The 13,681-nt window shown below is 41.0% G+C and overlaps 1 protein-coding gene across 1 annotated transcript in view; it reads left to right on the plus strand.

Annotated features, from left to right (window-relative positions):
* Positions 1-447: 447 nt before the first annotated feature.
* Positions 448-13,681, plus strand: part of LOC311203744 (interleukin-6 receptor subunit beta-like) — a gene marked incomplete at both ends in the record, with an annotated part of 31,355 nt that continues 18,121 nt past the window's right edge. Inside the window, 7 exons of the mRNA XM_084278502.1 lie at positions 448-527; positions 723-1,171; positions 6,066-6,177; positions 8,776-8,942; positions 10,035-10,174; positions 12,984-13,125; positions 13,278-13,360. Of these exons, the coding sequence (XP_084134628.1) occupies positions 448-527; positions 723-1,171; positions 6,066-6,177; positions 8,776-8,942; positions 10,035-10,174; positions 12,984-13,125; positions 13,278-13,360 (1,173 nt within the window). The remainder of the gene's footprint in view (positions 528-722; positions 1,172-6,065; positions 6,178-8,775; positions 8,943-10,034; positions 10,175-12,983; positions 13,126-13,277; positions 13,361-13,681) is intronic.

The raw sequence follows: 13,681 nt of genomic DNA on the forward strand, positions 1-13,681 counted from the left end.
TAAAATGTCTTCACAGTTGTAGGATTACTTTGCATGGGGGAAGAAGTCAGAAAGTGAAGACAGGCAGGGTCTTCTTCTGCTATTACTTCTACAGTATCCAAACATTCATATCAGAGTAAATCAAACACTTTGACTTGCATTTTATTGAGGTCAATACCACTAATCGACACTTAAACTGTGATTTTTCAAAGAAGTTTTGAAGTACCTATAGAAGCTTAATTTGGTTTGGACTGCTGATGTCTCAGCAGAATCTCACTATGACTTCTTACAAACACCAAAGGGGATCTTTTTCAGAAGGGTTGTTGGTATTTAATAAGTATAATTAATACCTCAAGTTTCCCTCACATTGTCATTAATAAGCTTTTCACTTGAGTTCAGCCAGTAACAGTAGTGGAATGAATAAGAACTTTAAAGAGGAAATGCAAAAAATAGACTGAGGACGGTGTAATGTTGATGGTAATCATTATGCTTCTTTACAGAGAAGATGAGGAACTCTCTGCTCGCAGCTATCTTTCTATTTGCAACAGGTGAGTTACGATTTGCCACATAACTTACTGCCGTCTATAAATGATACAACTTCTTAATGTTTCTCAAAGGCAAGACCGTACGACCGAAATCACGACCGAGTTAAGTTCTGTGGGCATGAGGAGTGGCAGCCGGTAGCGTGTTTCCCCCCATTGCTTTGACAGTTGTGAAATGAACGGTTCCTTTTTACTCCCCAGATCCCTGCAACTGCACAAACCGGGATCTCCCGTTTTGCCAGCAGCTCCCAGGTGCGTAAATATTTCTCACGCGAGAAATAAGCTGAGAGACCACCGCGGGTGCCGAAGGAAGCTCACCCGCCCAAACGGTGTCGGTGCGGGGCTCCTCCGGGAGCCGCGCTGCGGGGCTCCGGACCGGGCGCCCCGGACGCTGCGCCGCGCCGCCTGGCGGCCGTCGAGAGCCGCCCCGCCGAGGGGTCCTCCGCTGCCCGCCTCCCGCTGCCCGCCGCCCTCTCCCCGCCGCCCGCTCCCCGCCGCCCGCTCCCCGCTTCCCGCTCCCCCCCTGCCCGCTGTCGGCAACCCTCGCTGCCCTCAGGCGCTTAGGCAAGAGAGATTTTATCAGGAAAGAAGCGTTTGCAGAGTTCTGAAGAGGAGGTTTTCCTCTCCAGCACGGACGGGTCTGTGTGACGGTACAGCTACGTAGAGGTAATCAACAAGCTGTGAATAAATCTCGTCCAGTGTATAGCCTCTGGGCAAAATACCGTGATTCCGAAAGAGAATAGAGTCCGCAACGTTCATGTGTGACAACTATTTATGCTTTACGTTTAGCTGATGGTGTACTGTTAACGGCAAAGGGACCAGGTGATGCATCTCAGCAGAGGTTATTACACCGCGTCTGGCTGTCATCTGGTGTACTTCAAGCTGAATAGTTGCAGGCAGAAATGCCCTACTCGCTGAGAGTCGCAGCAGAGAAGACAGATTTCTGAGTACCTGGTGGCACTGCATAAAGCATGATCAAGAGGACTATATTTTTCTGAAATTAGCCATGGGTAGTATTGCATTCCTTGCTATTGGCCAGTCAGACTAAATCCTACTAAAGCATTACTCAAGGATGCCAGATACACAAGAAGAAAACCAAAAACATCTAGAGTGAAAAAAAAAAAAAGCTTGTGTTATTTAAGAAGAAAGTGGATCATGAAGTCCTCAGAACAGTGGGAAAAAATTATTTCTTTGCTTAGCTCTTGCAGGAGAGTCACAGTAGAGGATTAGCACTATTCTAGGGCCGGGAAGAAATAATAGTAATAATATACATGTTCTTTAGGGGGAAGTGGTAGAGTAAAACAAAAAAAGCAGTAGGAAAAAATTGAATGTGCATCTGGACACGAATACCCACAAATAGGGCAACTGAAAAATCCAACTGTGTAGCATTAGTTAAGTTCATCTGGAGAAAGTAACACAGAGCTTCAGTATATTATCATCGGTGTCACGCACTGCAGTGTTAGTTGAGCTAATACACTATTTCCGCACATAAAATATACTGTTTTCTGTTCTAATGCCTTCATCTAACAGAGAAAGCCAGAGGCTTTTTTAAGACTGACATCATAAGGAGTAATACAACCCCCTGTTCTTTTATCAGCAGTGATGGTACTGCAACACAGTGGTCACAACTTAGACCTCAATTACTAAAAAATATTTTGGGAAGAAGTTAGCAGAAATAGAGTAGAAGAGTGAAAATTTTTCCTTCTTGTCACTTTCTCCAAAACTGTTATTTGAAATAGTTTTGGGAGCAGTATATTATGGACATATTAACATGAAGCTTCGCTTTGAGGTGTTATTTTAAAACAACAATGAGAAAAGAAACACCAAGTAAATGAAAGGCTTAACCCAGAGTAAAAACTGAAGAGTTGCAGTTTTCCCCAACTGTTAAAGCACTATGTCCATGGGTGAGGCAGTCAAGGTGTGGCTCTGTGGTCAGACTAGAAAAGCAAAGAATTCACTAACTATTCACATGATGTAGAAACAAGGAAGACCTGACTCCACCTTTCCAAAAGGAAGCTGCATATACCTAAACGGATGTGGCATAACTTCATTGGAAAAGCACATTTCTTCTAGTAGGAGAAAGGAACTATCATAGGCTGATGGTGTTCAAAGTCTGAGCTATACTCACTTGACACACCTTTTCAGTCCAACTCAACTTTTAACTTAAATGTACAGCTGCTGTCTGAATGATGAAAAGAATATCAGGGATACTCTGTAACTCAGTTTGTAGGAAGAAATGGCTCTGAATGAGGAAAAGATGACAACTGATCTTTTCTCTCATAAGCTATGTTATGACATGCTGTAACCATGCTCTAACACCAGCTCCAGAGATAAGCATATTTACTTAACAAATACCAAAAAAATTCTTATTCAAGATTGATAGGTCTATTGGTAACTCATTAAGCCCAATAGATATAAAATACTTTACTCATCATGAAAAAATCATTTTTATCACCTCAAGTATTCTGTTGAGATCCTTATCTACTTTTCTGAATAGAAAAAAAAAGTTGATCTTTTTTTAAAAGTGTGGGTGGTACTTTGAGACATCTTGTCTGATTCTTCTGAACTAATAGTTCAGGCACTAAGACACAAAGCAAAGCAGTCATATTTTATCACTACCATTTCTGATAAAAGATGTTTTAAATACTAAAATAAGCTTAACCGCTAGAGATTAAAATTGAGGTAAGAGTGTCATCAGTGTTTAATTTCCCTTCAGTTGAAAAATGTGTACAGAAACATAGAATCATTTACATTAGAGAAGACCATTAAGATCATACAGTCCAACTGTGTCCCTTCTCAGAACATGGTCCAGCACCTCAGTGCCTTTCTTGTAGCTGGGGGCCCAAAACTGAACCCAGTTCAGTTGTGGGCTCACCAGTGCTGAGTACAGGGGGATGGTCACTTCCCTAGTCCTCCAGGCCAGACCATTTCTGATGCATTTGGCTTTCTTTGCCACCTGGGCACACTGCTGGCTCATATTCAGCTGCTTGTCAAGCAACTTCCCCAGGTCCTTTTCCACTGGGCAGCTTTCCAGCCACTCTTCCCCAAGCCTGTAGGAGGACCCAGCATTTAGCCCTGTTGAACTTCATACAATTGGCCTCAGCTCATCAACTCATAGATGAGAGGGACCTGAGGATGCTGGTGGACAGCAGGTTGACCAAGAGCCAGCAGTGTGGTCTCGTGGCTAAGAAGGCCAATGGCATCCTGGGGTGTATTAGAAGGGGTATGGTTAGTAGGTCAAGAGAGGCGCTTCTCCCCCTCTACTCTGTCCTGATGAGATTGCATCTGGAATATTGTGCCCGGTTCTGGGCCTCTCCATTCAAGAAGGACACAGAACTCCTTGAAAGAGTCCAGCACCAGGCCACCAAGATGATTAAGGGAGTGGAACACCTTCCTTATAAGGAAAGGCTGAGGGAATTGGTCCTCTTTAGCTTAGAGAAGACTGCAGGGTGACCTTATTAATGTTTATAAACATGTAAAGGGTGACAGTCAGGAGGATGGAGCCAGGCTCTTCTCATACATAGTGGTTGGGCCTGATCACCTGAGTCTTATATATGTTCATTGTGATGACATTCAGGATGATCTGCTCCATAACTTTCTCTGGCACCATGGTCAGACTGACAGGCCTGTAGTTCTTCAGATCCTCCTTCCAGCCCTTCTTGTAGATGGGTGTCACACTGCCTAACCTCCAGTCATCTGAGACCTCCCCACTTAGCCAGACCTGCTGATACATGATAGAAAGTGGCTTGATGAGCACTTCTGCCAGCTGCCTCAGTACCCTTGAGTGGATCTCATCTGTCCTCATAGGCTTGTGTGTGTCTAATTGGTGAAGCAGGTCACTAACCATTTCCCCTTCGATTATGGTGGCTTCACTCTGCTCCCCTCCCCTGCCTTCCAGCTCAGGGGGCTGAGTACCTGGAGAACAACTGATCTTTCTCCTAGAGACTGAGGCAAAGATATTAAGCACCTCAGCCTTTTCCTCATCCTTTGCCGCTATGTTTCCCCTCCATCTAATAGAAGATGGAGATTCTCCTTAGTCCTCCTATAAATGTATTTATAGAAATGTTTTAATTTCTTTTTCAGCAGGTGCCAGATTAATTTCTGCTTGTGCTTTGGCCCTTCTAATTTTCTAATATATTCAGTTGAAGAAAAGCCCTATATTTTCAAAAATTAAGTACAAATAATTTTGTACGTAAACTTATGCTCCTTCTGATTTATAATGTTACATTTATGAAGCTGGTAGCATAAATGGCGTATTGTTTTCTCCAGAAATAGGATATTATCTGAACTTCAGATTGAGATGACTGAGGGTTCTGGAGTAATTCTGGAGTCTAGTCAATCATTTCTACTGTTAGATATTTAGTCTTATGCTGCAGTGTATAATGCTTTGCAAGAAATTCCATAACTCTTGTTAGTTGAAAATTACAAAAACATCGCATTGGCGCTTGGTGTTTCTCACTGAAACACAGTCCCTCTCTCAAGACATGTGCTAGTGTCCTCCATGGCATTTATTTACCTAAAATTTTTAGAAGGGTGTGTGCAGTCTGTTCTGGCCTATACTTTCAAAAATTTGTATTTCAGAGTCAAAATGACTTTCCAGGCAGAGCTGTTGCCGGCTGCAGTTTATAATTCCTCCCTTCCATGCAGGCAGATGCTCCTGGTTCTCCAGGGTTCTCAAGTTGCAGCAACTCCCTGAAGGAAGTGGCTTGTCTCCCACTTCCAGAGTAACTGATCAGAAGCCACTGCTTTGCACAGATTTCAGAAAACAATTGGCTGCTTCACAGAAACACAGTGGCAAGATCGGCATCATCTGTCAGATGGGAATGGTGTGAAACCAGAGCAAAGCTGGGAAATAAACATCTACAGCCTCTTAGGACAGAGGTTCATGGTGATTTTTTTCACCTGGTTAAAGGAGATTACCTTGTCATACCGTTCCACAAAGCAGGGGACCAAAAGCTAGTAATACTTCCTTGAACATGTGCAACTTGTGTCTAATTTTGTTGTTGTTGCCAAAGAGTGCAGCAGTGTTTCCAGAAGTATAAAGCATATTTCATTCAGAATTGAAAAACAAAACAAAACAAAACCCTTTAAATAAGTGAAGAGGTAAGCAAGCAGCAAGCAAGCTGCCTCTACTGTAGGAGAGAAACATGATTCAAAGTTGTAATGGTACAAAAGCTGTAGGAAACACCATAGTTCAGCGCTATGTTGCTGGGTACATAATAGCTGGTTAATGACATCCTGAAACATAGGAAGAATTATCCTTTTCTACATTAAAACAGAAAAATCAGGTTTTACTTGTAAAAGTTAGGACTGATAAGGTTTGATCTTTCTAAATGTCTCTGTCTCTTGTTCTAAACATCACTGAACTACTTGCCTTGAGAGTAAACATGGCCTAAGGACTCACACAGCTGGTTCTTTCTGTGTTGAACAGAAGGGTCTAGCTTGTTTTGCATTTGGTTTTGCTTCTCACAGTCACCTTACACCAGCTGCTGGTAAAGTTGCCTGTGATGGGTCTTTTCCAGTCCTCGTGTTCTCATCTTGCAGACTGGGACAATGAATTGGTGTGCTACAGAGAATTAAGTGACGAACTAACCTGTACCTGGCTGCCAGTGCCCAGTGCTCCGAATTTGATTGGTTATACACTGTTCTTAAGATGGTAAGTCTTAAAATAATTTCAGAAAGCAGAAGTTGTCAATGCTATTCAGCATGATTCCTACCCACCAGAGTTTTGCTCTGAAATATTCTCATCAATACTTATTGATTTGGTACAAGCTCAGTAAGAGTGTGGTGAGTGTTGACCCAGCTGGAGGCCAGGTACCCACCAAAGCCACCCTATCACTCCTGTCCTCAACTGGACAGGGGAGAAAAAGATATAACAAAAGGGTTATGGGTCAAGAGAGATTGTTCACTGATTACCATCATGGGCAAAACAGACTCCACTTGGGGAAAAAAAAAATTAAATTAACTACCCATCAAATTAACATAGGATAATGAGAAATAAAGCCAAATCTTGAAACACTTCCCCCCACTTCTTCCTTCTCCATGAGCTTAACTTCACTCAAAATTTCTCCACTTCCTCCCACATGGTGGCCCAGCGGGACAGGGAATAGGGATTCAGTTCATCATACATGATGCAACCAAAACCAAACCAGATACTAAGCTCTTTTTATTATATTATATATTATGTTATACAATATATCCAAGGAGATGTCAGATGTGGCACAAAAGAAAAATTAATTTTAAAGTATCTTTCTGCAGCTCAGAATTATCAGGTATTGGTTTCATAGATGGAAAGAACTTGTAGGATTAATCTTTAAATTGTTACTTTAAAATATGGGTATCTTCATTTGCACCTTGTTTGTAAAAGCTGAAATAAAGAAGCAGGGTAAAACGTAGATAGATAAAATCAACATCTGCCCATTGTTGAAAGAAAAAAAAATTAAAGTCAGCAGATTTCTGTCTCAGTACCTGCATTACAAAATGGATTTTCCTCATTTTATATCTACATATTTGGGATTTCCCATAAGATAAAGGATATGTTTAGAGAAGTGAAACTAGAAGATAGGATCTTTGCCATAAGACCGTATCACAGGGTACACAGGATACAACACTTTATGACATTGGCAAATTCTGATACTTATTGATGATTATTTTGCCACATAACCCACCAGTCAGCATTAAAAAGAGCTCTTGGTAGGAGCATCTCCTAAAGGAAATGTCACCACACTGGGAAATCCCCCAGGGTGATATTCTGCAGATAAGCAAAGCAACCACCTCAGAGCTGAGGTTACTCCCCCCATGACCTACAATATTTTTCCCTCTGAAGGCCTTGCAATAAGCACCAAACCCACTGCATTTGCTGTCTTGCCTCTTGGGTCTTCCAGGTGCCTCAACTTCTTGAAAGGCAAGAAGCACCTGTGAAACACCTCTGCTTCTGTAGCAATACTATCAGCTGAAGTATTTGTAAGCTAGTTGCTCTTAGAGTCCTCAGTCAAAATCAGACAACTCTGCTGTTCCTAAGAGTTGGTGTTACGAAAAGAGGAGGCAGAAAAAAGAGTGAAGAGGTGGTGCATGGAGCAGGACGGAGTCAATTACCTCCCAGAGATGTTAATTTTCTTAAGTCAGAGTCAGAACTTTCAGGCTTCCTGGGCTTCAGCCCAGCGGTCTTAAAGAAAAGCTTCCTTTCTCCTTTTTTTATTGAGCTAAAAGGAAAACAAAAATGTTTAAAAGGGCTTTTTGCTTGCCTAGAAGAGGACATCAGCTGTTTCTACAAGTAACATCAGTTTGACATTGAAATTGTTCCTTCACCTGGCTCCTTATGATTTAGCTGTCAGAAAGAAAAGGATTAAAGAAAAACACTCCCACAGAGAAGTTCCAACCAAGGATTTGAAATCATGCTTTGAAATATTAATGAATGATTCACAACTAGTCTGAAGCAGAGGACAGAGGAACTTCCAAGTGGTTTTGTTCACTTATTTAATATTGTATCATGATCAGCACATTCAATACTTGAAATATGTAGGCAGGCAATTAGTATGCCAGCCCATTCCTTGAAGAACATTGAACTGGAACAGCTTTAACCTTGAGAAAAATCCATTCTGTGTGTGGCAGAGAGTAAATGAGAGAGAGATGGAGGAAAAAAACCCCAAAAACCTAAAAACCAAACTAAACAGACCAGGAACAGCCTCCCATTTAAGGCCTTAAACATCTTGGGCTTTTTGAACTGTGTGAATTATGTATACCACGGGAAGTCTGCACCTCTGTCAAACACTGATGCTTTGCAGGAACAGAAGTCAGAAAACAGGCATATAGATTCAGCTAACTGGGAAGTTTTCCTGTTCAAAACGAATTTAGGAGCCCCCATGGTAGGTGGCAAGTAGACTTTATGAAGTAATTTCTAACCTAATTTTATAGCTTCTAAATGCCCTTTATACCCCACTGTAAGTACTAAAGAAGGCCATATGGATTGTCTTGATTCACACTGTACCTTATAAGTTTAAGGAACGTGACAGCTCCCCAAGCACATCATGAGGATTTGCATGCTTAAACTTGCATGCTTACCCTAGATTTACTAGGGCACCAGAATCCCACTTGCTGTTTCAAGCTGCACAGGCCTCGCCTTCAAGACTTCAACTGAATTTTGTATGTAGGTACCTGGAAAACTATCAATTGCTGTATCACTGCTTGCTGAGCCAGGGGACAACTACAATCCAATAAAATCTCAGGTTTTCATTCTGCTTCCTTTTCTCTGAAGGGACAGAATATCAAGGCTTCTTCAACGAAACACAGCATCACCTTCCATCAAGATAGGACGAAGGGATCTCTACCTGGAGCGATCTGCATCTATTTGGGTAGCAGTGAATTACATCCAAGGCAGCTGTGTGAAAGGAAGGACCGTCTCAGTTATACCAAGCAAAGCAGGTACAGCATCCTCACGAGCAGTGTTATTACTACAGTGCCCAACTGAAGAGTTGGTAGCATTTTCCTAAAGTTTATTTCCAAAATTTAACTCCTGATATACACTAGTTATTTTTACTGATTCGGAGTGCTAAGTTGCAGTTTGGTTTCCTTGGATAAAATCTATGCTGAAGTCAATATCAGAAGTTTATCAGCTTTTACGGGAGAAGGGTTTTACTTTCAATCATTTGCTAGACTATAAAATAGTCATATTCAGAAAAATATATAGTGATATTGGTGTACAGTACTTAACCAGCTTCCTGTGCTCTCTTTGATGGTTTTCTGAACTTCTTTATTGGTTTACAGAGAGCAGGTTGACTCAGTACCACTCACTTAAGGAATTCTTATTACAGAGCATTAGCATTTTCAGAAACCTTTTCAACATTGAACTTTTTTTCAAAGGCCACTTACCCATTACACAGTGCTGCAGGGGAGATATGAAAAAAATAAATCCTATTAACTATGACATTTAGATGTTTATTTAAAGATTCCCTACAGTATCTGATCACTGAGATAACTTCAAGGGATTTCCAAAACTTCACCTTCTCAGAGTAATTGTGGTCCAAGAAAGAAAACAGCGCTTCTCACTGCTGAGGGGCACTCCCAAATTATCACTATGACCTCCGCTGAAGGCTTTTGGCCACCTTCTGTTTACTGTCAAGAAGGACAAAAACATATTTGGACTTAAAATTATATAGCTAAACACAGTTGCTGAAACTGGAAAACATTCTAGAAGTCTTTTTGTACTCTTCACAATTATAGGTACTTTTGACATTCTGATTTTGCCTTTCATACTCACTCGGAATAGCACCTGCTTAGAAAAAGGGCCTTCCTGAAATCAGGAGAAGCATTTGCAAAAGAAAGGGGAGAGAAACAACCCTATTTTGTTGATACCAAAAAGATTTAGTAATAATTTATTCCCAGGCTTTTAAAAATCTTTCAGTGTTAAGTGCCAAGCCTTTTATTTTTTACAAACCACACCTGACAGACATAATTACCAAAGCTTTCCTGCCTGCCTCTCTTGCATTTATAACAGCTGCATGTTCCCCATTTTAGGGAAGTGCTTGACACCATCTAACATAAATGCTTATCAGATCACAAACCAACTGATAATAAAGTGGGACCTGCCTGCAGCTCCTACACCACATGAGCTGAGATACAGAGAGGCACTCACAGAATCCACTCGGTGGTTGCTGGTAAGTACTTCCAGATGACAATCACTTGAGAACATGAGGTGCCTTACTATCAACTCAGCAGTATGTAGCACGTACAGCAGGACATCGTACAGACAGGATGCTACCAAAGAGCACACACAACATGGATACCAAGGATGCACAGCACGCAGGCTTAGTGTAGTCGAATCTCACAAAGCTCTCTTAGTTTTGTTCTAACAGATGCTAAGCTGTTTGGGAAAGAAATGTTGATAGTCTTCTATAGAAAAAACCAGAATGTCATGTCATCTGGTTCATCAGCCTGTCAATGACACAGACACCGTCTGCAATGGAAAAGGTGAAGAGGTTATCAGATATGCCGTATACACCCAGATCCTGATTATGCTTTACACGATGCACAGTGTTAGTCTTTTTGCTGTTAGCACTGGGTTTTCAAACCGATTAGAAATCAGGTTACTGTGATTTTTTCAGTTAACAGTTTTTGCCTTACACACATTTGTTTTGCAACAGTTTTCCACCAGTTTTCCATATTTCTTTCTTTGACAAGAAGGGAAATAATTTCTCTGTGATTCAAGATCAGTTCCAGATGCACTTTAGGACACGCAACAGCGAGAATACGGTGCAGCAGGAGGGCAGTAACAAAAAATGAAGGGACTAAGAAAGAGTTGGAAAAGCAGTAATAATTTCAGTTTGATCTGTGTGCAGCAGCCATGGCTGCTTATTCTGCCCCTTGCCATCCAGCATATCATGCAAAAGCTTCACCAGCAGCCATGTGCAAATGCATGATTTCTATCACCAAGTCCCTGAAATTGCTCCTGTGACCCCTCCCAACTCCTTGTGCACCCCTACCCATCCTGCTGGCAGGCTGGTGCAAGAAGCAGAAGAGGCCTTGACTTGGTGGGAGCACTGCTCAACCACAAAAGCATCTCTCTGTAGCAAAAAACATCTCCTTTTTATGAACACTCTTTTCAGCACAAATCCAAAGCATAGCCCTGTACTAGCTACTAAGATGAAAACTAATGCTGTTTAGCTCAGCTGAAATCAGGACAAACTCCAAGAAGAAAGCCGTCTAAAAAATGAGCATCTCTGCTCTCCTAGCAGTCTCTTTGCTTCTTTTGTACCACCAAAATCTCCCATGTTCCCCCCTTTATATCAGAACACCTGTTCTGTCATAGCTGGCTGCCACTTTGTCAGCGACTTCAGAAGGAGTACTGTGAGAGGCCCACATCAGAAAGCTACAAAGAACGTGGAAATCTTGGAAGGGTCCCCTTGCTCATTGGCATATGTCCTAGACCATTCTAAGACAACCAGATACACGAGCATACTCCACCTGGTAGTTCAACAGGTAGATAACCATGTGCAGACAGTCTGATACACATCATGTGGAAGAACAGGGAGCTCAGAGCAGTAGAAATGCATGTCAGATTCTGGAGACAGGAGAGAGAGGAGATGCGAGTTAGTAATGAGAAGGACACATAGATACAGCCATGATGGGTGGTGAGAATGACCAAATGCTGAAAGACTACAGAAAGTGAATATTTGTTATCTCCCATGTCCCATCTATCCCTGTGAACCTAGACTGTAAACTCTTCATAGTCACATGAGCATAGACTTCATTTACAGGTGGGGCTGGAGGGAAAGGGTGAGTGTGGGCATACGGGCACAGAGAACATACAAAGCTAGCTGAGAAATAGTGTTTATCTAGAGTAGGATTAATATGTTTAATTTATTTAATCTAACACCTTGGTCTTAAATCCACTTCATTTCCCTCATGTTCTATAGGAGATTTTGAGTCTTTCTGTAATATTGTGTGTTATGAGGGCTTTTTTCTGTGATCAAATTACTTTTATTAGCAAAAGTATATGAAGTGCATTAACATACTTTAGTAAAAAAAAAAAAGAAAGCACTGCAGGAAACCAAAGAAAATAAATAGTTACCTAATGGTGGGGGATTTGGGTTGGGTTTTCTTGGTTTTGTTTTGGGTCTTGGCTGGTTGTTTCTTTTTTTCTTTTAGGAAATATGTAGAATTAAGAAAATAAAACTTCACACCAGGCAAAAGCTAAACAAATATTTTGATTTGCAGTAACACTTCTGCCAAAAACATGGTACCACCTAGAACTGATCAGACTAAAGATCCATTTATTGCAGGATACAGTGCAGCCACCAATGGACATATGGGACAGAGTGTAAAATAGTTTAAGCATATAGCAACAGTTTTCTATCGTATTTTCTCTTACAGTTTTCATCTCAGGGATTTCCTTAGACACAAGTGGTGTATTTGTTTCAAGAGAATCTCCATTCCCTGTACAGTCACTGGAGCTCCAGTGGCATCCTCAGCTGCAGATACACATTACTTCCTTGGCACTGAGGCATAGGCAGACACACATTCAGTCCAGCCATGCTCCTTACCACATCAGTCACATTGATCTTTTTAGACATACTAAAGCACTTGAGAATAAAGGTTGTGAGGTTTTTAAAATATTTAATTTGACCTTGGCATCTTGTTCTTCAGAATGACAACAAGGCTCAGAGTTAAGTAAGTAATTACTTAAGTGATTTTTCAGTATGTATAATACCTAATTGTTTTTCACACCAATGTTTAGGCCTAGACTGTTTCCTAAATGTCCTGACTGAACAGAACAAGTTCATGAAAATAGGAGTATTGCCTTGAAAGAATGAAAAGACATTAGCTAAAATGCACAGCAGTTCCTCTTTCGTGGTATGAACTCCTACTTTCAGCTGCAGTCAGAAGACCAGTCCTTGGCTGAGAAAACAGTCAATATAAGATTATGTTTTACTGCTGCCATATAAATTAAACATCATTTGTTTTTAGGTGCCTGTAGAAAGCAATGCTGTCAATGTCACCATTTCAAATTTAAATGCTATGTCTTCATACATTGTTCAGCTCAGATGCACAGCCAAGGATGGTCTCCACTGTGTTTGCGTTTGGAGTAAAGAGATTATGGTCCCTCACAGTAAGTGAAATGTAGTTTTATCCTACTGGGAATAAACGTGTTAAAGCTTTTTCAAATCTTAGATCATGAAATAGCATTGTCAGACACTGCTGGAAATATGATCAAACTGATTCATATGAGTGCATGTCTCCATCTTTTTCCATGTTTACCAGAACTCACAAACAAGCCCAGAATATCATATACTGAAACTACAGAAATCTCTCCAGGCAGAAGAAGTGTTCTCCTGAAGTGGGAGGTAATGTTCGCTTTGAGCCTGGGTACCTTCTGCATGTTCATGTTATTAACTTTATTACTTTACAGAACAAAAATAGACTTTGTCATTGTATTGAGACTACACTGTACAAGCAAAAGGCACTGAATACTGTACTGTCATTTCAGGATTCAGTGCATTTTTACTGTGGTGTATTACATGATAGAAACTAACAAGGAAAAAATACATACATTTCTAAAGTTGGAAAATTATTAAACCAGCAATCTCAGGGCTCAAAAATCATTAACTAGAAGATACATTCTTTCCAGTTTACATTTAAAATCAGTGTGCCTCAAGTTTGTGTCA

This window comes from Gallinula chloropus (genome assembly GCF_964237585.1).
Source record: "Gallinula chloropus genome assembly, chromosome: Z".
In the NCBI taxonomy this organism is placed as follows: domain Eukaryota; kingdom Metazoa; phylum Chordata; class Aves; order Gruiformes; family Rallidae; genus Gallinula; species Gallinula chloropus.